The 24,493-nt window shown below is 43.1% G+C and overlaps 1 protein-coding gene across 4 annotated transcripts in view; it reads right to left on the bottom strand.

Annotated features, from left to right (window-relative positions):
* Window positions 1-24,493, bottom strand: part of RGS6 (regulator of G protein signaling 6) — a 229,573-nt gene that overhangs the window by 84,235 nt on the left and 120,845 nt on the right. For all 4 annotated transcript variants that reach the window (XR_014546469.1, XR_014546470.1, XM_083607188.1 and 1 more), the window contains exon 3: window positions 20,681-20,780. Coding sequence is in view for 2 of the 4 variants with exons in the window: in XM_083607188.1 (XP_083463314.1) it covers window positions 20,681-20,780 (100 nt within the window). In the remaining 2 variants the exon portion in view is untranslated. The remainder of the gene's footprint in view (window positions 1-20,680; window positions 20,781-24,493) is intronic.

Below are 24,493 nucleotides of genomic sequence, written 5' to 3'. Positions count from 1 at the left end.
TGTCAAACATTTTATTGCAGCTACCAAAGGTCATTAAAGTTCCCTCTGGGGCAAAGATTTGCATGCAGAAATAAGGTATAATTAGAAAGACCAAAATTGTCCATCTTGTATCTTCAAAACAGGAAATAGCAGCTTCTATCACTGCCTTGATGCTAGCACTCTCTGTTTGCAGCTTTAGCAGAGAGAGCTGTGGGGAACACCTGCTATAACCTGATCCTGGTTTGGGCAAGAAGTGTTAGTAACATTGCCTCCTCTGCTGGCCACAAAATCCAGTCTTCAGCTGGAAGGGAAGGCAAAGCACTTTTGATGCAGCATCTAGCTCTTTCCCAAGTCCGTTGCCTGTCTTCTTTCTTTTCCTGTTTGAAGCCCTTAGAGTGCATCAGCAAGACAGAATGTGTGGGACCTGCTATCAGAAGGCTTATGATTCTTCCCCCCTAATTCGCCTGCCAGACAAGGGATTTTCCATGTAACACCATGTTGCGCCACAATGTCCGAAAACCATTTAATAGTATTTCCCCCCTGTAATTCATATGTAAATAACTGCTCATGTCAGCATGAAAAATCCTGGCACTTCCATCTGAAAGTGCAGTAATTGCTTCACTTTCAGTATCAGCATGTGGTAATTGCTCTGTTTGCTGCCAGCCAGATGCATCAAGAAAGAAACAGCAGCATGGAGCGTTTGAGCAATGAGAGCAGAGCGCTCCCTTTATTTTCTGCACCTTGCCTCTGGGGTGTGTCATGGCAGCACTGCCTATGACATATCAAGAAGAGTCAGGCTGAGGCCTCCTACATCTGAAAGGCTGCCTTCTTTCCACTGGGCAGAGGAGGCCTCCAGCTGATTTTGCCACTGCTGCTTACTGGGAGACAGAGGCAAGGTCAGTGCGGTGGAAACGCACTTGTGCAGACAATCTGGCACGGGTGTGTTTGCACTGCACTGATTCGGCCACCACCTCACCCCTCCTGATAAGCACCAGGTCAGTGGAGTGGTGCCACACCACCAATCTGTCTGGTACCTGTTCCAAAATGCTTTGAATAATTTTATTTATTTATTTATTATGTATCCCATGTCTCCCACAACAAGCTCAGTGTTGGTTCTTCCCATGGTTCTTCCCCATTTATCTTTACAACAACCCTGGTTGGTAGGCTTGGCTAAGAGATGGTGTACCGAGGTTACCAAGTGAGCTCTATTACTCTTGTTCATGATGATGATGACTGAATATATAAATCGCTTTCTCCAAAAATGACTCAAGAAACTTGCAGAGTATTATAATCTCATGGTGGAGGGGGGAGTTGGACATGGGTCTCAGCCTTGGTCCAAAGACTCTTAACCAGTATATCACAATGGCAAACAGAAATGAAATATGAAATTGACAGCGTTACATCAGAACTGGATATTTTGTATAATATTATTCAATATTACTTAAGAGAGTTGACCCTTTTCCATTTTACAAACCCACCATATATTATATTTATATGGCATATTTCTCCCCCAGGGTTCAGTTCCCTTTCTTGTGATTTCTTGATCCTTCTCACTTTTTTGGTGGATAAGATAGCAACAATATAGGGATTAAAGCCAGGAGTCTTTATGAAATGGGTCGAGATCAGTGCCATCTCTACCTTCTAGATCAGGGGTCGGCAAAGTTTACCTTGCCTGGGCCAGTTCACTCCTGCAGAGATCCTTCTGTGGGCTGGATTGTGTGTGAGCATGAGTGCGCGCACCCACGATTTCCAGTATCTGTGTCTGCGCAGACGCGATTTCCGGTGTCTGCACAGATGCGATTTCTGGCGCTGCGTAAGCGAGTCCCTGCACCGCACTGTGCCGGTTTAACGCAGCATGCGGGGACTCACCGAGTGGGCGATTCAGTTCAGGGGCGGCTCACGGGCTGGTTAAATGACCCCGGTGGGCCACTTGTGGCCCATGGGCCTTAGGTTGCCGACGCCTGTTTTAGATTGAGAAGGAATTCACATTGGAAGGTGGGCTCAAGAATATATATTTTCTAAGCCCTATTCCTACTTGTCAGTAAGCAAAGACCTCATTTCAAAACCAAAGCCAAGATGAATGAATAAATTTCCAATCAGCTGCCTGCAAATAAAATACGTTCAAGATTTGGGCCGGACATCATTCAATTTATTAGCAGTAGTGAAATGGAATCGTTATCTCGTTTTTCCAAGGAAGGGGGAATCTTCTTTCATCTTATTCCTTGATAGAATTCTTGTCAACATCAGAGTCCCAGGAAACCTTTAACTGCTACGCCCAGGATCTGAGCTCTGTGGCACACCAGAAACATTAATTGGAAAGCTGAGAAGGAGAGAGCGTGAAATCCTTTCATGTCCTTCTGAGACTTGCCAGAAATTGAATCTGAAGTTTCAACCTGCGAGTTAAATGTCCTGTACTGTAATCTAAGTTTCTCAACCCTAAGCCACTAAGAGGGTTGTTTCTACCAAAAGCTACTGCCATGCCTAGATTCAGACTGGCTGGCTAGTGTGTGTTGTGGATACCAAATGTTAAGGTCTCTGATATTTAAGCTAGTGTTGTGATGTTTATTTTGGTCTGTTATTTCCCATCCATTCATGGGAAGAATTGATGCTTTTGAATTATGGTGCTGGAGGAGATTCTTGAGAGTCCCATGGACTGCAAGAAGATCAAACCTCTCCATTCTGAATGAAATCAGCCCTGATTGCTCACTGGAAGGACAGATCCTGAAGCTGAAGCTCCAATACTTTGGCCACCTCATGAGAAGAGAAGACTCCCTGGAAAAGACCCTGATGTTGGGAAAGATGGAGGGCACAAGGAGAAGGGGACGACAGAGGACGAGATGGTTGGACAGTGTTCTAAAAGCTACCAGCATGAGTTTGACCAAACTGCGGGAGACAGTGGAAGATAGGAGTGCCTGGCGTGCTCTGGTCCATGGGGTCACGAAGAGTTGGACACGACTAAACAACAACAAGGAGTGTCCTCTTCTTTTTTAATAATGCCTGCACCATTCTCTTGTGCCCTACAACCTCCCTGGCTATCCAAACTCATGGGAAAGCCCATAGGAGGATGTTACATGAACTTTTTTTGGAATCACTGCCTATGGAAGCTGCCTGGGGAATGCCTGAAGGTGGTACAATTTCGTTGGAAGTTTAAGAAGCTTCTTTTTGTAATTTTTCAAAAATAATAGTTGCGCCACTCAGCTGCTCTGTGCTTCTGAAGCTGCACAATAGGTGTACCTCCACTTATGTTCTGTCTTCTATATTTGTAAATAAACACAAATATTTGACCTTTTTGGGGGGGGGGGGACCAGACCCAGATCGGCTCTGCACCCTTGAAATGTCTCACAATTCTGAGACTTTTGATGTATGTTTAACAACAAGCCTTTAAAAGTTCGTTGCCTTAAAAACTTAAAACAACAGCAACATAAAGGCACTAATGAGCAGCAGCCAACGTAGCAATTTAAAGCCCAACCACTAGTTCTTGAAAATCTGCCCAAATAAAATCCAGCCACATATGGAGGATGTAAGTCCTAGTTTAATGCTACATGGATGAGCCTCCTTGGGTCCAAACACAATGCCTCAGGTTCATGCCTCTGCCTCCTCCCATGTGGCTAAGGCTTAGGCCATGTTAACTTTCATTTACAAAGCATCTTGTATGACTGTGTTATGTACAAAAACAAACCACAACACAATGCTTACTTATATAAGCCAACTTCATGACCTGTAGTTTGAGGTCTGCTTGGTTAGAAAGTACACAGCACTAAGCTGAAATTCTTTGAAATAAAAAGTAAGCTCAGAAGCTGTGGTCCTTTCAACCATACAGGAGGAAGAGAAGGGAAGGGGGAACATGTGAGGCCCATGTGCTGCTTAGGTTTGTGGAGGCTTGCCCAAATCACGCCAAGCCATGGTTTAGCGTTACATATCAAGCCAGACCTTTCTTAACTCTGTTCTAGGCCAGGCATAGGCAAACTCGGCCCTCCAGATGTTTTGGGACTACAACTCCCATCATCCACAGCTAACAGGACCAGTGGTCAGTGATGATGGTATACCTGAAGGAGCGTCTCCACCCCCATCATTCTGCCCGGACGCTGAGGTCCAGCGCCGAGGGCCTTCTGGCGGTTCCCTCATTGCGAGAAGCAAAGCTACAGGGAACCAGGCAGAGGGCCTTCTCGGTAGTGGCGCCCGCCCTGTGGAACGCCCTTCCAGCAGATGTCAAAGCGATAAACAACTACCTGACATTCAGAAGACATCTTAAGGCAGCCCTGTTCAGGGAAGTTTTTAACGTGTGATATTTTACTGTATTTTTGGTTTTTATGGAAGCCGCCCAGAGTGGCTGGGGAGGCCCAGCCAGATGGGCGGGGTATAAATAATAAATTATTATTATTATTATTATTATTATTATTATTATTATTATTATTATTGGAATTGTAGTCCCAAAACATCTGGAGGGCTGTGTTTGCCTATGCCTGCTCTAGGCGGTGACCAAGGTGTGTTCCAACAAACATGGAAAAGTTGTGAGAGTAAGTTTATGCATCCAAAAGAAAACCCTGGAATATGCCACCGTAACAATGTATGCGGCAAGTAACCACTTAGCCCCACAGGTTCAAGGAATCACAAATATGGAGGCAGATTGCCTTTGAATGCTAGTTGCTGGGAATCAGAAGTGGAGAGAGGGCTGTTGCATGCAGGTCCTGCTCGCTGTGGGAACAGGACGCTGGTCGCTGATCCAGCAGGGCTCTTCTTATGTTCTTACAAAAATGCACAGGATCTCACCATTTTCTTACAGGAACGTGCAAACATGGAGCGCAACGAAAATTAGATGAAACAATGTAAGTACCACTGAAAGAGGTGCAGTCTGCTAGGCCACAAATCCCCATCTACATTATCCCGCCATACTGTGCTAGACCAATGAAAAACAGCGGACAGATACATTGCGGGAAGTTCCTCACGCTACAGGGTGTGCAAATGCAACCCTAATTCCAGTATCAGACGCTAGAAAGGCAAAATCTCACACGGGATGCTGTCCAACTCCACCTCTCCTGCAGAAATATGAATCAATTCTGCCTCGGGCAAGAAATGTACTGGGCAATCTCTGCTCATCACATTCAAGTCTATGTTCTCATATAGAACATAAGCTGCACAATCCTTTGTTTATCCGTTCATTGCACACACACACACACACACACACACACACACACACACACACACAGCTTCCTCCTCAGCTTTTCTCATTCCTTTGCTCCCTGCTTTGCTTCCTCTCTAGTAAGACACCTTTGAAGTTAGGCAGGAGGGTTTTTTTTCATGCCTGCACACCAGCTGCAGTGAGCATTTGGGTGAAAGCAGAAAGCTGAGGGGCCCCCAAGTTATTAGTATGCATTGTTATCTGAGACAGTGACTCTGAAACATGACTACAAACAGTGAATTACCGTTGCTGAATTCTAGCTTCAAGGGGCCCATATTCTGCGTAAATCTATAAATTGGCCATTGTGTAGCCCCCAACAAACGACCCACAAAGGAATGGGCCCTGATAGAAGAAAGTGGCTCACCACAAATCCTCTGTTAAAGAGTCCTTTATGTATTAGTGTCCGAGTATGTGATTCTGATGAATTTTAGGGAGTATGTTCACAAGTTATTCTGGGAAACCTGTGGGGGCTGCAATATTGCCTCTGAGCCTCCAGTTAGCTAACCATACTATACACTAGATTCAGGTAGGTAGCCGTGTTGGTCTGACGCAGTAGAAATATATATAAAAATAAAAAAAATTGTCCAGTAGCACCTTAGAGACCAACTAAGTTTGTTCTTGGTATAAGCTTTTGTGGACAATTTTTTATATTTTTTTTATATATTTCATACTATACACTAGTCTGCTTCCAGTTCATTTCACTTTCACATGCCTTCATTCATAAATCTGTTCCATTCTGTTTCCACATTAATTGGCAATTTAAAAAAAAAATTAAAATCTGCATGATAATTGGTATCAAATAGATATTTTTGAATATATTTTCTCAAAATTATTATTTATTAAATTACAGATTTCTAAACACATTTTCCTACAGTTTTAGTTGAGAATAGCATCACAAAATTCAAAGTGTGGAATACTAAGAATAATCAACATTCCAACCTGCATTCTAACAACTACATTCCCAACCTGCACCTTAGTCGAGGAGGTGCAGACTTGATGAATCTGTATAGTAATTCACAAAGGCTGAATTTCTCAAACTTCCCTTCTGCTAAACACACACAAAATAAGGACTTGACTCTGCACAAAAATGTCATCAGCAAAGCACCATTCCAGAAACAGTTATGCAACTTGGCCACCAGATGGTGGACTTGTACACAAAATAGAAAGCCAAAGTCCCACTGATTCTAAAACTTTCCATTATTTTATTTATTTATTTATTTAAAAATGTGCTACATACTGTGTGTGTTAGCTAAGGTGGATTGCCGGCATCTGTGGACACATTGATTTTGAATTAGCAGTCATTAACACTTCAACATGCTACTTGCCCTTTCAGCGTAAACAGAATTTATACGAAAACTGATCTAATGTGCATTTACAGTAGTCTGCTACTGCTAGGAGAAATCTGTCTGCAGTGGGAAGAAACAACCGCCGGATGTTTTGTTGCAAAGGCCAAAAGTTCAGGCTCATTCATAGGCCATCATAGGCATGAGAACATAAAATGAGCAAGGCAGGTCTTTTATTTGTTTGCTAGTTTTAAACAGTTGTATGTCTCCTTTCAATTGAAGGATTCCTAGAATATTATTATGAAATTATCAGATCTAGTGAAAGGATACATTTGGGGAAGGGGCGCTCATGCAGCTTGCTCTTCCCTTGTTTATTTCCTGTTCCGATTCTGTAATAATAATTAGCATTGTATATAGTGTTTTTGAGTGCAACGGTACAGAAATAACTTGTGATAATATTGGCACTGATCTGGTTCAGCAGATGAAACAGCCAGGAGTGTGGGCCTCTCAAAACCCTGGTTTCAACCTTTGAAGTCTTATGCAGCTCGGGATCCCTATGACCTAAAGGGCTGCCTTTCAGCGCAATGCTGATGGTCAGCAAAAGAGGCTTGAAAACTCTCTCAAGGAAAATCTTTAAAAATGTAGTATAAACACTGACAATTGGGAAACACTGGCCTGTGAGCGCTCCAATTGGAGAGCAGTCTTTACCAAAGGTGTCATGGACTCTGAAGATGCTCAAACTTAAGATGAAATGGAGAAATTTGCTAAGAGGAAGGCATGTTTTGCAAACCCTCACCTTAATCAACTCCTGCCCAGAAACCTATGTGCCCACTGTGGAAGGACGTGTGTATCCAGAATTGGCGTCCACAGTCACTTACGGACTGACTGTTAAGACCGTGTTCATGGAAGACAATCTAACTAGGCTACGGGTGATCACCAAAGAAGAAGAAGACTCACCAGCTGAGACTCTTATTTATGTGCTACCTCTGAGGGGGGTCTGGATGTTAGCAAAAAAAAGAGAACAGGGCCATTTCTGTTGCAGCTCCCTGTCTATGGAATGCTGTCCTCAGAGAGGCCTACCCGATGGCACCTTTGTCACTTTTTTGGCACCACGAAAAGACATTTTGTTTCCCCAGGAATTTGGGCAGCAGCAATGACTGGATGTTTTTACTCTAGTTATGCTTGTGTTTCTTTTTTTCTGTATCACTGCATTCTGTTTTTGCAAATCACTTCAAAACTGTCTGTTGTGGGAAGCAACTTATAAATTTAATAAACTAAACTAAAAAAAGTCTCCACTCTTTTTGTGGGCAGAAGGCTGGGGGACCATAAATACACTGATCACAAGATGTTGTAGGCAGATGTGGTATAGAAATGATGCGCTTGTGACTGGCAGAATAGACAGTTTATGTGTTTGCCTGTGCAGATAAAATTATTGAGATCCATATAAATTACTCAGTTTCCTGAAGGGCTGCCCTCACCTGTATCAGCCTACTTGCGAGCCCCCCCCCCCCCCCGTGAGAGCAAATAGGTTGACAGGCAGAAGTGAGGGTTTTTTTGGGAGGGTGGAGACTGTGGACTTGCGATTCCACAGGCTCCGTCACTTCAGGCCTTTAAGAAGAGGCGGAAAACTTACTTGTTCACTGCTGCGTTCCCATGATTTAAGAATTAGCCCGGCGGCTATAATTTTGGTTCTATTTTATCTTACATTATGTCTATGATTTGATGGTTTTACTGGGCTGAGTGCTGTTTTAAGTTATTGAATTTGGGGGTATTGCCATCTATTAATTTTATTGCCAAGGTGTGTTCTTTATTTTAAAAATGTGGTTTTATAGATTGCTGTTCTAAATTTCCTTAGTTTTTATTTGAGATGCCTAGCAGGAAAGCTGCCCCTCTCAAAGTGATGGGATATGGATTCGGTAAATAGATAGATAGATAGATAGATAGACAGATAGAGAAACCACAGGAAGAAAATTGGTCATTTCTCATTTGACAGCCTCATCTGCACATCCAAGGATCAGGTTATGTTTATATATTCTGTATAGGAACACTACTCTAGGCCATTGTTAGAAGCCATTGAATATTTTCCTCCTTGAGATACTATGCCTCTACAGCAGCCTTTATCTATCAGCCCCCCAATGTTTTCCAGCCTAGAGGGCACCAGGTTGACAAGGCCTGCTCTCCACCACTGCCATGCATTCCTGAGCACCCCCACCCTGTTCATTTATGCTCTCCATGTTTCTTATCCAAAGACATGATAGCACAGCAGGAAGGTTTTGCAAATATGCCTACGTGTTGACGTACATATCTCACTTACAGTTTAGCAACACATCAATCACACATCCATCACAAGCTTGTGCTGATAAAACCCTTTACATTGCAAATCACCATACGTGCGTGCACTTTCGGTAAACACACGCTCACAAAGCTAATTTGAAAGCTATCTGCGCGTTGCAACGCAGCGGTGGGAAATCCTCGTTTCAAATGGTCACAAAGACATGCATGCTAAATTGATGTATCGAAAGAATATCCTGGGAGGAAAAGTGTTAGGGAAATGGCAAAGCTTTGCCAAAGCAGATTTCCACCTACAGTGGCTGTACAGTGTACCTTGAGATTGCGAGGGCCTCCGCTGGGAATGTAGTTCCCTTGGGACATCATTAAGTGATCACAATGCCTTCCGCACCGTTCCATGCACGAGATGAACTGCCCCCCTTTTCTTCCCCCCACCTCCAGAAACAGGCTATAGCAATTGTAACTGCTTCACAATTGAAGGAAGATCAAATAGCAGAAAATCTCAAGAGGAATCTCCCTTTCTCTTTAAGGACTTAGCTCATATAGATCACTGGTAAGACTCAAAGGTTTGTCTCCTTACTCTACATCACAGCCACAATTCTTAATCAAAGTGTGTTCTGTTCTTTCTCTATATGGCTTATTTATGGACTTAACCTTCTTTGTACAGAGACACATCAGAGTCCAGCATACATAAATTATTTGAACAGCCAGGGCACAATGGAGATGTTAATATTGTTTTCTGCCAGTGCTTCGCATTATGTGATGCCATGCTGCATATATTCACACACAAAGGAATTGGTACACAGTTCTTACTTGGATCCTCACCGCCAAGGCAGCATTTGTTAGTTCTAGTTGTGTTGCAGATCTGGAGCAAATTTAAAACCCAGAAGTTCTGTAAATTAGAAATCACTGCATGCTCAACAATGGGTCAGCGCCCAGTAACGAGGCACGTAAACACTGGAAGGAGATAACTACAAATAAACACATAAGAGGACAGAACCATCATGACCACTGCTTTTTTTCCTGGGGGTACGCAGACCCCTAAACATTTGGTGAATCTTTGTACTTTTGTCCATTTAATGTATTTATTTTTCCTGATGTGAATTATAAAATGGTGATTGTCTTGAGTCAAAATGAGAGAACCCCTAAACATTTTTTTTAAAGCACTGATCATGACAGATGGAACAGTAACCATTTTTATGTTGAACTAATTGACCATTGATGCAGTAGGAGGGCAATGGGGAGCCACCTATCAAGCAAATTAGGTTTTGGCCCACAAGGCCTGTTTGCCCCCAATCACACCGCTTGTGACATCAGGTATGGGGCAAGTAAAGATGCAGCTGCAAAGGAGCTATTGGGAGTCTTAAAGCGCGCTCCTGCTTGTCCCTTGACAAATGGGGCTTGCTGTCAGTGCCAATCAGCTGCCAGTGTCCACAAGCCCTGTTGGGATCAGCTGAGCTATGGCATTCCTGACCATGAACTCCCTAGTGCAGTCAATCTCTGCTTTTGGCAAGGATCTTAATCTGAGTTCAAAATGCCCTGTAGGGAGTGCAGGAGCTCAGGATCCAGCCGGCGGACCGGATGTTGTTCCTTACCCCTGCTGTAGGATCTTGGTAGGGGGTTTCTATGTGTCCTACTTTACAAAGGGCAGCTTACTGTCAGAAGGATGGTAAAAGGACAGTCCATTGTTTGAATGGGCCCTCTGCTTGAAGCAGTGTTAGAAACTGAGACATGACAGCTGGGAGCTAAATGGCACCTTAAACCTAGGTTATGGGCGCAGCAACAGAATGTCTAGGTGTGCTTTTTTATAACAAGAATACAAAGCTGAATATAAATGAACTGCAGCTAAAATATTATGTTCATTTTTGACTTGGTCTAGTCCTTCCCCTGCCTGCCCCCCAATATTCTTATGAGGGTCCCTTCTTGAGTCTTCAGAGAGCAGCTGGAAGTGGGGAGGCAGAAAAAAGGTCCTCCTTTGCTTCTACTCTGCAGTTTTAATTTGAAGTCTTAGGCTCAATACTGTGCCCAGAGCTCAGAAACTGCTTGCGCTAAATTCGCTGTCACAAAATGCCCCTAGAACAATGGGAGTTTCGAACACTGGCTTGAAGGGCTTTCCAGCCCAAGCCTGTTTTAAAGAAAAAGAGCTTAAGAAGGGAAACTAGAAATGGCTTTGATGTGGTCCAAAAACCATTAATTCATGGACAACAGATCTAGCAGACACATTGGCCTGTTGTTCACCGTCTTTTTCACATATGATGATATGTATTTCTGCTCAAATTATATACAACTCTACATGTACATGAAGCTATGAAAACTTTTGGCAAATTAGCGTCCTCCTTTGTAGCAATGCATTGACTCTTCTTTTTTGGTGAGGTGTAAGTGGCCATCCACTTACTCTGTGGGTTAAACCACAGAGCCTAGGGCTTGCCGATCAGAAGGTCGGCGGTTCGAATCCCCACGATGGGTTGAGCTCCCATTGTTCGGTCCCTGCTCCTGCCAACCTAGCAGTTCGAAAGCACGAAGCACAAGTAGATAAATAGGTACCACTCCAGCGGGAAGGTAAACAGTGTTTCCATGTGCTGCTCTGGTTCGCCAGAAGCATCTTAGTCATGCTGGCCACATGACCTGGAAGCTGTACGCCGGCTCCCTCGGCCAATAAAGCGAGATGAACGCCAACCCGAGTCGTCTGCGACTGGACCTAATGGTCAGGGGTCCCTTTACCTTTTAAGTGGCCATCCTAGATCTTGGGGTAGAATGACAGAGGTGAGTCTCTAGGTCAGTTCAGTTGTTTTGCTAAATTCAAGTCCCCCATGCTGTGGGGTGCCATCCCAACAGCAAAAGCCAAAAGCAGTGTCTTCAGTGAGGGGTGGTTGGGTGGAGAGATCTCAGCCACGATTAGTACCATTGCCTGTTTTATTTAGGGGGCACAGAGACTGCCATACTTACATTATGTGAGGAGAGGAAAGAAGACCCATGCATTAGCAAAACTGGTTTATTCTGTGCGTGTGTGAGATTGTTTGGGTCCCACTTGAACTACACAAATGGATTTAAATGCCACTTAAGAAACAGCTTTAATCTGCTCTATTTGATCAGTAGCTGTAGTAATTTGGAGAGAAATATAATTTTGTTCAAAACCCAATAATTTGATGGTAATAGACTTTTCAATAAGGGGTTTCTGAAAGCCATGTATAAATGCTATGTACGTATACGCTCAGTTAAAATTCATTCATTGCTCCAGTGAAAACAGTCACACTTCTGATGGGGCCTAATTGCTTCATTAGTATTCAGTAGATAGAAATAAATGATCAGTAACAAAAATATTAGAGAGGGGTTTTGTTTTTTTAAAAGAATAATCTTCTAGCTTTTAAATTTCATTTTGATTTTTTTTGCTGTCCCAGTTACAGCAGTGCACAGGCCTGTTTATAGCTTAGTATGGCAAGCTAGTAGGACAGGGGAATGTGAATCTAACCGGTGGGCCAAATGCTAATCCCACCCTGTGGGACCCATCTTGATACATGGGCCAGGCCACCCACCTGTCAGATGACATCACCACGGTGTCAGATGACATCACATGATGTCAGATGACATCACTATGATGTCAGACGAAGTGTCTCCCTTGAATAAAAGCCAGTCTACAAAAGAAAAATGCTCCTCTGCCTGTGTGCTTTGATTGAAGCGTTTTTACAAACCAGTTTGAATTTCAGCCGGGCTGCAATGGACAAGTGTTATTTTTCATGGAGTTGCTCCACTCAGATGCTCAGAAGTTGCACTTGCATCCGGCACTGCAAACTCTGCTTGTGGCCAGGTGCACCCAGCTAACACTAATCACAGTGGGACTTAAAGGGCACCAAATGCAAGCTCCGCTTACAGAGGAGGAATTAGACTTTAAGACGCCCACATGCTTCTTTGCAGTTGTGGCTTTACCTGCCCTGCAAAGGATGTTGTATGAATGTGGCTGCGGAGGGCAGTGGGGGGGGGGGGCGGCCTTGTGGGTCAGAAGCTCCCCATGCCTGCAGTAGGTCTTCCCAAGCAGTAATGAGACTGAGGCCTGAAAAATATACGTGTGTGTGTGCAATTAAAGGAAAGGAGCTTCCACTCTCCTGAAATGGCAGCCCTAACCAAGCATGTATAAAAAGAAATGACAGCCAGCCAGATATTGTAACAGATAAAATAGGTAGAAATGAAAATGAATTTTGATGAATAACTTGGACATGAATTTCCATGTAGGATTTCTGAGGAGATGCTAAGGATATGACCCAGTAAAACTACTCTATACTGAAATTGCTGCCATGTAGCTGGGCAAAATAGGAAGAAGCCACTGGATGTGGAGGAGAGGAGGAGTCAGGAATTCCTTCTCCTTGCTCACCCTAATTGGACACTGCAGGTCTCCCAAGTGTCATGGCTAAAGAGCAGGTATAATCTTTCCCTTAACTGAGGGGGGAAAGAAAACAGGAAGATGGCTCAATGGACTAATTTACCTGTAAGAGCTTCCTCCTTAAAAACCCGAGTTCCTGTTCAAGGTCAAGAGTCCCGGACTTCTGTCTTTTGATTACAGTCTCCTCCATTTGATTCCAGGACTGAGGGAGAAAGAACTTTTGGACCCTGAAACAGAAGCCTTTACTGATGTCAGGAGGGATATATTGTAGTGTGAAATGCATAGCTGATAAGCGCTGTCTGTTTGCTGTGATTGGAACTTCAGGTAACTTGTGGTCCTAACACAAGAGAGCGGCTCAGTTTGGATGCAGCTTGTGCCTCTATCGACAAATATGCACACGAAGAAACAGAAAGCACAGACAAGCAAGTATCATATATAGAATTCAGTCTAATTGTTTGAATAAATGATGCAGTATTTTAAGACGTAATTTTTAAAAATCAATTGGAGCCAATCAAAACAACCACCAAGCTTAAATTTTAAGATTTAAATTCAGTTAACATCCATTGAAATAAATAGGAAAAATAAAGTTGCTCTCCCTATATTGCCCTGCCTAATTCTGCCAACATCAATTGATGTCAGGAGGCCTGCGACCTGCTAGAGAGCCGTCTTAGCAATGCCACTCCGCAACCCATCCCAGCCACTGAATGTTGGCTGGTGCCTACTTTGCCTATTTTTCACCATCAGCCAGTGGCGGTTCTCACTCTCCAGGACTTTGTACAGGCCTTCTGAATAAGTCAGGGGTTATGTGACAGATAGGTTTTTAACTGTAATATTCTACTGTGTTTCCTATTGCTGTTTTCACCAGTTTCTGAAATGCCATCAAAGAGAAGTCCAGATGAACCTCCTTTGACAGCAGCATGGTCAAATGTATTTCTCCAGGTGGGTTTTTTGGTTTGTTTGTTTGTTTTTTGTCCTGGACATTAATCACAGCTCAGACAGCACTCTGCAAACTACCCCCACCCCCACAAAGGCTGATTTTAAAGGCTCCGGGGAACTGTGCAGTTCCTCAGCTAATCCACAGAATTCAAGTCAGAGAAATTCCTTGGGAAAGTCTTGAGAGCAAGGAAGCTATGCAATCCCTGAACTTGCTTGATCCTGCTCAGGAAAGCTGCTCAGCGCAACTGGGCTAAAGAATAAGCACACATCCCTTTATATCAGGCTTCTTCAAACTCGGCCCTCCAGATGTTTTTGGCCTACAACTCCCGTGATCCCCAGCTAGCAGGACCAGTGGTCAGGGATAATGGGAACTGTAGTCTCAAAATATCTGGAGGGCCGAGTTTGAGGAAGCCTGCTTTATATGCTCTCCAGAAGCCTTTTCAATCTAGATTTTATACTGCCTAGACTTTACACTGAATAAGAACATAAGTACATAAGAACAGCATGCTGGATCAGGCCGGAGGCTCTTCTAGTCTAACACTCTCACACTGACCAAACAAATGCCCAGGAAAGCCCCAAATCATCACCTGAGCATCACAACAGGTCCCTCCCCACCTGCAATTCTCTTCTACTAGTATTCAGAGCCATACTACCTCTGACACAGGAGGGAGAATGTGTTGGTGAAACTGTAATTTTTCAGTTATTTATTCTTGAAGTCCTATTCAGATCAAGGAGGCCGTTCCAGTCAGAGTGGGTTGAAGACTGGTTTGAAGCCATTGCTTAGCCTCATCATAGATGCTTCTACCACCTCTCATTGTATAACATACTAGAGAAACACAGTGTGTGTGTGTGTGTGTGTGTGTGTGTGCGCGCGCGCACACACACAAATATTAAAAGACCCACTATCAAACCATGCCACCTAGAAAGTCCATCTCAACACAGCTGCAACAGAGCTTCTATAAAAAGCACAAAACTTCCTTCCAGCTGAAATGCAAATATTTGGAGTTGTTTTGAAAGACACTGAAATGTTTTAGGAAATGCTTAAATTGGTTTTTCCCCCCTTTTTTTGCTTAGACATATTCAATTTGCTAAAGATGTTTCTGCATCTGTGACATAGCTTGTTTGTTTAATACCCAGCTTGAAAGCCTATGGTTTCTAAGACCATTAGAGGATTCATTTTTCAACAGCCCTTGCTGTAAACCCTTATCCTTGAGGAACTAGTACCCGCAGGACACACAGCTGGAATTACAGTGGTTTGACACCAGCTTTGTCACATGGGAGCCAATTAGATGAACATTTTATGAGAGATGCACCACAGTTCAGCAGGGTCACCAGGGGAGAATTAGGATCAGGAAATACACCCATCTTAAGTCATTAACAGTAATAAGGGAGTTTCTGTGGTCCAAATCAGATTGTTGCATAATCACAGTACACACAGCACAACTATATGTGGTTCCTGCCCCAAAGCACTGTAATCATTTGTTCTTGGGCAGCAAACAGCAATGGCAGTGGGCTTTCTGTTGCATCAGATACCACCAGTTTATTCCCAGCTTCTTTGACTTTACAGTGTCTGGCATTAAAACACATTTTAAGTAAAAGCATTTGGTTTTTCACCATCTGGTTGAAGTTAAACTCAGCCTGAATACAGCGGTACCTCAGGTTAAGTACTTATTTCGTTCCGGAGGTCCGTACTTAACCTGAAACTGTTCTTAACCTGAAGCACCACTTTAGCTAATGGGGATTCCTGCTGCTGCTGCGCCGCCGGAGCACGATTTCTGTTCTCATCCTGAAGCAAAGTTCTTTACCTGAAGCACTATTTCTGGGTTAGTGGAGTCTGTAACCTGAAGTGTATGTAACCTGAGGTACCACTGTACTAAGCAATGACTAGTTGGCTGCTGGTATACACAAAGGCATATCCTGATTACGTTCTCCTTTCCCCTGAAAAACCTACCAAAACATATCCTATGCCTTGATGACATCGTGCTGTATGTTTCCCTACCTCTGTCCCTTAGCCTTCACACAGCTTGAACCACATCCATGCATTCAAGCCCCACCCAAAGTGGTTGAGGCAACCCAGCCAGATGCGTGGGGTATACATGATAAAATTATTATTACTCTTACATATGGCAATGTTGGTTTGAAGCAGGAGTGGACCATACTTCTTGTCCACCCTCCACATCGTCACATCAGTGCACTAAGCCTGCCCTCCATTTCTGTAGACATCTTGATCAAGTCACTCACATGTTCTGTTACGCTCACTTAGCTGACATTTTTTAAATAAAGGGTAATAATTAACATATGCAAATAGGCAATGGGCTTGGTTTTCCTACCTACCATGTGAAACAATCCAGAGAGATCCTCCTTTAAAAGTTCTGAGTTTCCTTTTAATACGTATGTTTCCTATGCTGACAGCAATATATCCAGAGAACTTGAACATTATTGCCAATGGGAATTGGTCTATTTGATTTGAGAGTAAAATATTATTAAGTGCTACCTGACTAAAGCTGACACACAGGTCTTTATTCTACATTTTATTTCTTCTCTAAATATTGGGGATAATCTGGCAGAGTCAAGAACTAACTGGTTATCTTTGTTTGCCTGAAGGATCAAAATGGTAGTTTCTATTTCCCCATTCCCCCCAATCCACGTCGTCTGTTTTTGGTTCTCCTTTCCTCCCTCTGACTGAGAGGGAATCATAAACTCAGAAATGAAACACTACCCTTCCCTCTTAATGTTTTAAAAGCTGAGGTAGTGACTTCTTAAATTGTATCACAGCCCACTACCGCCATGGAACAATGGAAATGCTGAATTTTTAATTCACTGTATGCTATGTCTGATCTCTTCTAGGTGTCATAGTAATCCTCAGCTTTTGGTGTGCAGGCCTCAGAGACCTGAAAGTACAGGGGAAGATAAAAGAAATCTCTAATAGGGGGAAAGGGGGATGGGGAAGTCTGAAGGATCAGTATAAATGAATATGACAATGACCAACGCAATCTTCCAACTGAGAAGCAGGTGAAAAGGGAGTATGCAGCATTAAAAATTAAAATTAAAATGTTGATCTGACATATAGAAGCATCCAGTGCTTTTTTGTGTGTGATAGTACTCACTGGTACAAAGTACCAGCACCTCTTTCTTTGTGGTCCATAGCAGCCATTTTTTACTGGCACCCACAGCCTTTTCATCAATATTTGAGTACTCTAATTTTTTTTGCCCCCCCCCCCAAGTGCGGGAAACATCCTTTCTTTTTCTTTTTTTTAATATTTTTTATTAACAGGCCAATCAAATCACATTAATTCCAAATCACATTAGTTCCAAATTATACAGCCAAATTTTAAAAATTTTGTTGGGGGTACCCATACTTCGAGCTCCGAAAGGGATCCAAATATCACTCTTGCTGCTGCTTTAATTACACAGTTCTGTCCAGATAGTCTCTTTGTTATTTTCCTCATCTTCTGTTGTTATCATATATTCCTTTCTTTGTGATCTCTGATAATCTTCACAAGCGGGTTGAAAACAAACATATCCTGTGTGGATTTTACACTCTCCAAGAGCCATATCACATAAAGGACAGACGCCATTTCCACACCTCCGTAAAGAACATTCCCACAGTCTGTCCGTTGATTTCCACAGGCCTGCCAATCTGTATCTCAGGGGGCCCTGCCAGGTCAAATTCACATTCCGATAACCATACATTCACATTCCGATGACCATGGTCCTCCTCCCCCTCGTCCTCCTGTGGGCAGGCCTGTCTTAATGAATCTCCATTTGTAACTGCGTCACAAACATCCTTTCTAAAGAACCGTCACAGTATTTAATGCCCTGAGGCAGATGAGCAAAATCTGCACACTAAGTGCAGTGGTTAATAGTCCCTGGTTAAATAAACTGACTTCATAACCTTCGCAGATATAAAGAAGGACTATCAACACCTTTTCAAACCCGTTTTTTCCGACTGTGGAGGAAGAGCTAAATTATGGGTAGCCTTGGTCATCAATCTTGAATAATACCTGCCTATCTGTATATTGCAGTTATGAATTGTCCAGAAGGGATGATAGGTGAACTTGGGATGCAGAAGCAAAACCAATATTAATACAGGACTTAGGATTACTGCTAGATGATGCTAGTAAACCTCTGGCTTCTACCTCTGTGGTCTTTGCTTTTATGTTCATTTTTATGTAGTATTTGTAAACCTCCGGCTTCTACCTCTCTGGTCATTGCTTTTATGTTCATTTTTATGTAGTATTTGTTACTTAATAATAAAAAGGGGGGGATAGACTTGGTTCAAATCTCCATCCAGCCATGAACTCGCTGGCTTGGTTGAGATGTAACAATCTCAGGCTGGTACACCCTGAACTATGGCTATGAGACTGAGCGGTGCTCCCTCCCTGGCCCTCCCTTCATGCAGCCAGCTTCCGCTTTCACTTGGAAATCTTGGTCTAATCTGATTTCAAATCCTGCTTTGTAGGCAGCAATTAGACCACCGGTTCCAAGTACAGACACCATTATTTAATGAGCTGGATATCAGCCCCAAAGCCAACAGGCCACTGATTGGCCTTAAGCAAGCTGCAATCATTCAGTCTCAGCCCCTTAGCCATATTCCGAAACAATCATTTTGGCCTGCTAGTGAGACAATTTATGTGAAGTACAGAAAGCATTTAGGGAAAGTATACATAAATATTCATCGTGTTTACTTCTACACCGGAGTGTGCTGTTGAGAAAGGAAGTCCCATGAATTTTAAGATTACACACTCTAAGGGGTTACATGAGCATCTTGAGCGATTACAATTGATCTTGGATGAGATACCACGGTCTGCTTTCTCATTTCCTTTCTGCCACTATATATAGGAACTCATTAAGTCACCACCATCGCAGTCATGTTTTGACTCATGGGCACAGCAGCTCCTCTACATACATTTTATTTGAAGGAGGTGTAATAGGCTGGGGTTAGATTCTAGAAAGAAAGCATACTGTTTGCTTAAGTGAAGGTCAGGGCAAAGACAGCAAGATGGTAAATGGCAGGATTCTATGAATCTCTCCTTCACAAATCCTTCCCTTAGCTACACGGACCACTCTTCTCTACTGCCAGCTAAAGGTAGTCAATCTGTGACCTTCCAGGTGGTGTTAGACTGCAGTTCTCATCAGACCCAGCCACCATTGCCCATGGTCAGAGATGATGGGATTTACAAACGAGGAACGTCAAGTAAGGCTACCATATTTTTTTAGAAGTCCTGCTTTTAAGTCTTTGACAGCAGCCTAACTCACATAGTGTTTATTATTTATGTTTGTTGGTCACCTCATAATGTAGACAATAGGTGCCAGTGACACCGCTTTCCACACAGCAACCACAGTGTCAACCTATGGGCTCAACAGTGACTTACTCAGATAGGACTTTGAGGTAAATGTCTCAGTAGAATGAGGAGGAGGGTCTCCCAAATGCACAAGGGTTGGCTTATCAAATTTCGAAGCAAGTGGACTAGTAGTACACATTACACATCTAAAGTTGGAGAAAAGCCCTTTTAAGACCCTTAAGCCCAAAGTCTAAAATTCCCACCCGAAAATATATGGGGAAGAATCACAGTTTCGCCAGTACAAAATGCAGTGCAGCATATCAACTGTGCTGTCGGGAATTATCTTGACTCTATAGAACAAACAGGTTGTGATAGCATTTTTAATGCCAAGAAAATCCTTACTGCAGCTATTCCTAGGAATGCAAAAGACCCGTTTTCAGGAAGCCTGATCCTGTATAAGGATAAGTATAATCAGCTTAGAAATGATTGTCTTCTCTTTCCTTCCTTGTCCTCCTAAGGAACAGTGATGGCTAGCTCCAATGCTTAAATAAAGCCCATGAATATTAAACAAGAAGATAAGCAATCCCTTTTCTTAGCTAAATATACATTAAGTCATCTTGACTTGTGTCTTTCTCACTTGAGCTGATGGGATACATTCTCAAAAGAGATGAATCACTTGCTTTTTTTAACCAAAGGACATTCAGATACAAAGTTTGTCAACATGAATTTCATGCCCTCATACTCTGTATATATAGCTACATCAATGATAGTCAACAAGTGCCCTCCAGATGTTGTTGAACATATAATCCTCCAATAATCCTTGGCCATTGGCCATGCTGCCTGGGACTGATGTCCACTTTGGTTGACCCTGGCCTACATTATGCACTTAGTATTTGGGGATTGCAGATGAGCTTGAAAGTCCCAGGAGAACTTAAAATCTTCATTATCATAGTAGTACTGAGAAGAACGCATGTGTCTCTTAGGTTGCCTGCATGGCTGGATAGCAAAATCCAGCACCTGGGTTGCCATGAGGGAGCTTCAATTTACACACCAATCCTTGGCATCTCCAGGTTGAAGAAGACTCCTGTCTGCAACCCTAGAGAGCCACTGCCAGTCAGCGTAGTTAAGCTCTGTCCTTCCAGATGTTGATGCACTCCAACTCCTGGCATGGCCAATAGTCAGGGATGATGGGAATTGTAGTCGAACCACATGGCTAAGGCTACAAATCAGCCACCCTTATCGTGGATAGTACTGAGTTAAGATGGTCCAGTGCTCTGACTTCCTATTTCTTCCTACTATTACGATTTGAAACAAACTGAATGGCAATATGTTACAATTCAAACAGCATACATACCTGTGACAACACTGGGGATTTTTGACAGAAAGCTCTTGACTGTTCGGATGGGCACACCACCTGTTTTGTCATCTTGCATTCTTGTAATGACATCTTCAATCTGGAAAGGAAGAGACAATGAATATTATTCTTGCAAACCACGTGACTGACTATAGAGATTTAGACTGCAGCAACATGTTTAACGGTTCTAGGAACACTTCACCAACATCTCAGGTGTTACAAGGAACCATGCTCAAAGGGAGCAGGCAGAGAAGAGAAGAGCTGAAGGAATAGCACCGGCTGAACCTTAATTTGGTTGCCAAAAGGATGGAGAAAAAGAAGAACGAATGACCAGTCTTTAGAAATGGCATTATCTTGATAACGTAAAAGCAAGTAAATCAAGATAGCTGAAAACAAATATGATGCATGCCAGAAATAAGGAAGTATTTTACCAAATCAAGTTCTGATGAACCAAATGCAGGATTGTGAATTACAAAGAAGTGCATTGTTATTTTTATCATCATCATCAATATCACCATCAGGTGGCTTAAAATAAAAAAGCCTAAAACATGAACATTAAAAATACTGACATTAAATTTATAGAAGCAGACACATGTTTCATAACACAAAAATGTTATCTAAATACAAACCAGAACAGAAAAATAGTGTCAGCGTGTCCTGAAAAAATGTGAAGGAGGGGATCATATGTATGCTGCTGATGAAGTCCATCCATAGAACTGGGCCACATCAGCGAGGCCGAGAGAGGGTTCTTGTTGTCTGGGCAGCTCAGGACCTCCCATATACACTACCCAAGCTTGTGCCTTGGGGAGGTCAATTTGGGGCTGCAAATGCAGCGGTTTGACTTCAATCCCAGAGGAGTACTCTATTGTCTCTCGAGACAGATGTATCCCAACAAAATGCTCTGGACTACTGAAAGAAGGGGGAGTGGAAATTCCTAAAACACTAAAGTTTCTAACTGGAAAAACCTAATTCTCTGCTTTCCTGGGAGTTTCCATCCACAGTCTTCAGTCTAATGACTTCAGCGCCCCATAATTACATTTTACCACTGCCTTCTAGTAAGCTTATAATTGAAACCAGTGTCATTGCTCTGCTCCAAATAATGTCTCTGGAGACATGTGGGTGATGATGACTCATTATTTCAAAGCTACACAGTACATCATACGCCAGCCTTATTACTGTCAGCAACTTCAGCTTGCATCTTATAAAGTTACATAACTGATTAGCCCACTGCTGTCTTTTTGTATTTACACATAATCACATACATGAGAATTATTGCTAGTGATATCTGTGGTGCTTTTTAGCATGCAATGAACTTTTACTGTTATTGTGGAAGTTGCATATATGTACAAAGTAGGCTTTTAACTATAACTATTTTTAGAATGTTTTTAACTTGAACCTGTTTTGAAAGGTGTTAACTGTTTTAGAATGCTTTTCATTATTATTGTGGATGTGTTTGCTGCCCTGAGCTCCTTCAGGAGGAAGGGCAGGAAACAGACAGATGATAGATAGATAGAGATGTAGAGATATATAGCATTTGTATCACGATATTACTTAACGTTTGACTCAGCCTTTAAATGCAGGAACTGTCTCAATTGAAAACTGTTATGTTTGCTCTGAGGTTCGGTGGTGCCAAAGATCTACCTGCGATAGCTCAAGGTGTGAAGGTAAGAAAACCAGAGGTGCTGACAAATGTGACAATGTGAAAGCTATCATGGAAAAGTGTTTGCTACCAATGAAATGATGCTGAATGAACTTTTAGAAGGTATGAGATCTATCCCCAGTGCTTCTTGACTTACAATAAAGATTGGTTTATCCAAAGGTGTCTTTACCATCTGTATAACAGATGAATAATTCAGTAGGTAGGAAGTAAGGTAGAACTTAATTCACTAATGCTTGTAAATGGCCTCAGACATGCCACCAGAGGAGAATATGCATGCATACACACACTTTATCCTCAACTGACTTTTAGAAAGACTTTAATCAAACTAGAAAAAACACTTCAAATGGAAGCAAAGGTAGAAGACTCTGTCTAAGAATATTTGAGTTTATACAACTGCCATCACTAGATGGTAGAGGTGTTCTCTTGGGCTCCTCCCTACACTCATTTCTTCTGTGCTCTTGCACTTGACACAGATGTTAAATCTCATGCTGCGTTCCATGTGCACCCTGACCTTACAAGCAGATGGCCATGTTTTAAAATTACTGCACATATTTATCACTGGGGTCCGGTCAACCTGGCATATCTCCACACCAAGAAAAATGTGCAGTGTGTCCTTATCCAAGAGGTGTTGTCTACAGATGGCACAACCTTGACAGCACACTCCGAGGAAGCTCTACAGAGAATCATCAGGTGTTTTGCCCAAGCCTACAGGGAGTTTGGCCTTATCACCAGCCTGATGAAGACCAACACCCTGAGCTGGGATGTCAGCAGCACTCCACGCATCAGCATTGGTGGCAACACACTTGAAGTGGTAGGTGGTTTTGTCTACCTGGATTCCACCATAACCAGCAACTTCTCCATCAACGCTGCGCTGGGAAAGTGTATTGGCAAGGCAGTTATGGCAATGGCTCACCTCTCCAAAAGGGTATTGAAGAATGTGCTGCTAACGACCAATGCCAAGATGAAGATCTGCCAGGCCTGCAGGTTGAACACACTGCTTTCTGGAAGTGAGTCATAGGCACCTTACAACTGCCAGGAGCAATGCCTCAACACCTTCCACATTGTAGGAATAACGAGGACGACAGGAGGTTGGACGCAGGTGAGCTGTGCAGGAGCAAGCTGGCAAGCAAGCTCCAAGCAGGCTGCCGGCTAGTTCCGCAGAGGCTCCTTTTATTAGCAGAAGTCAACAATTGGAAACAGTAGTGAAACCACTCTGAACATGACGTATTTCCATCTAAGCACATTTCCAGCATTATCAAAATACACGTGTCAGCAGGTGTTTCCCTAAAATGTTCCCCGATACTTGATTACATCTGCGTCCCCGTTCATGCTCCAGCCAAGCATTATGTCTAGTAACCAAATCTGTGAGAGGACAAACGGTCAGGGAGAAAACCCTGTTTTCTAGCCAAAAGGCAGAAGTTCAGGGAGCGTGGGCAACAAACTGTTGCATGCCAGGTGCGAGGTGTGTCTCAGCACAAGCAGAGCGTCACCTCCACACACATGCATTGCATCAGGAAGATTTTGGGCATCACATGGGAGGACAGAGTCTCAAAGATATGCTCTTCCAAGCCCACATTCCTAACACGTTCACACAACATCTACGGAGGTTTGGTCATGTCCACAGAATGAAAGACAGCAGAATCCCCAAGGACAGGGAGCTAGCTTCAGGCACCGGGCCTGTTGGCAGAGCAACTCTGCATTACAAAGCTGTCTGCAAATGAGACATGAAAGCTGGCAGCAGCAAGCCTGCTGTGTGGGAATCCCTTGCAGATGACTGCAGTACCTGGTGACAGTCGGGTTGCATATCCATAGCAGTGACCAGAGGAATGACCCCTGGGAGGAACACAGAGACAAGAAATGCCATGCTGCATCAGTAGCAGAACAACCGGACACCTTCATCTGCCCCAACTGCAACAAAACATATCTCTCCCCTATTGGTCTCTACAGCCATTACAGGCACTGTAATTCTCCAACGGTTTTACTTTACCCACAAAGACACACTCTTCCACTGTCTCCCAAAACAGATGGATGCCAACAATAATATTTATCATGCACAATAAAATTAGAATGTCTTGACTGAGCTTGAGGACCAGCAGCAATAAGATTGCTATGGGGCTCGTTCCCTTGCTGCAGGTCTTGGCAGGTATGTGGTC

Source organism: Podarcis filfolensis, assembly GCF_964270895.1.
Source record: "Podarcis filfolensis genome assembly, chromosome: 1".
NCBI lineage: Eukaryota > Metazoa > Chordata > Lepidosauria > Squamata > Lacertidae > Podarcis > Podarcis filfolensis.
The sequence above is the reverse complement of the archived record's forward strand: the minus strand, read 5'-3'. Positions and strand labels throughout refer to the sequence as shown.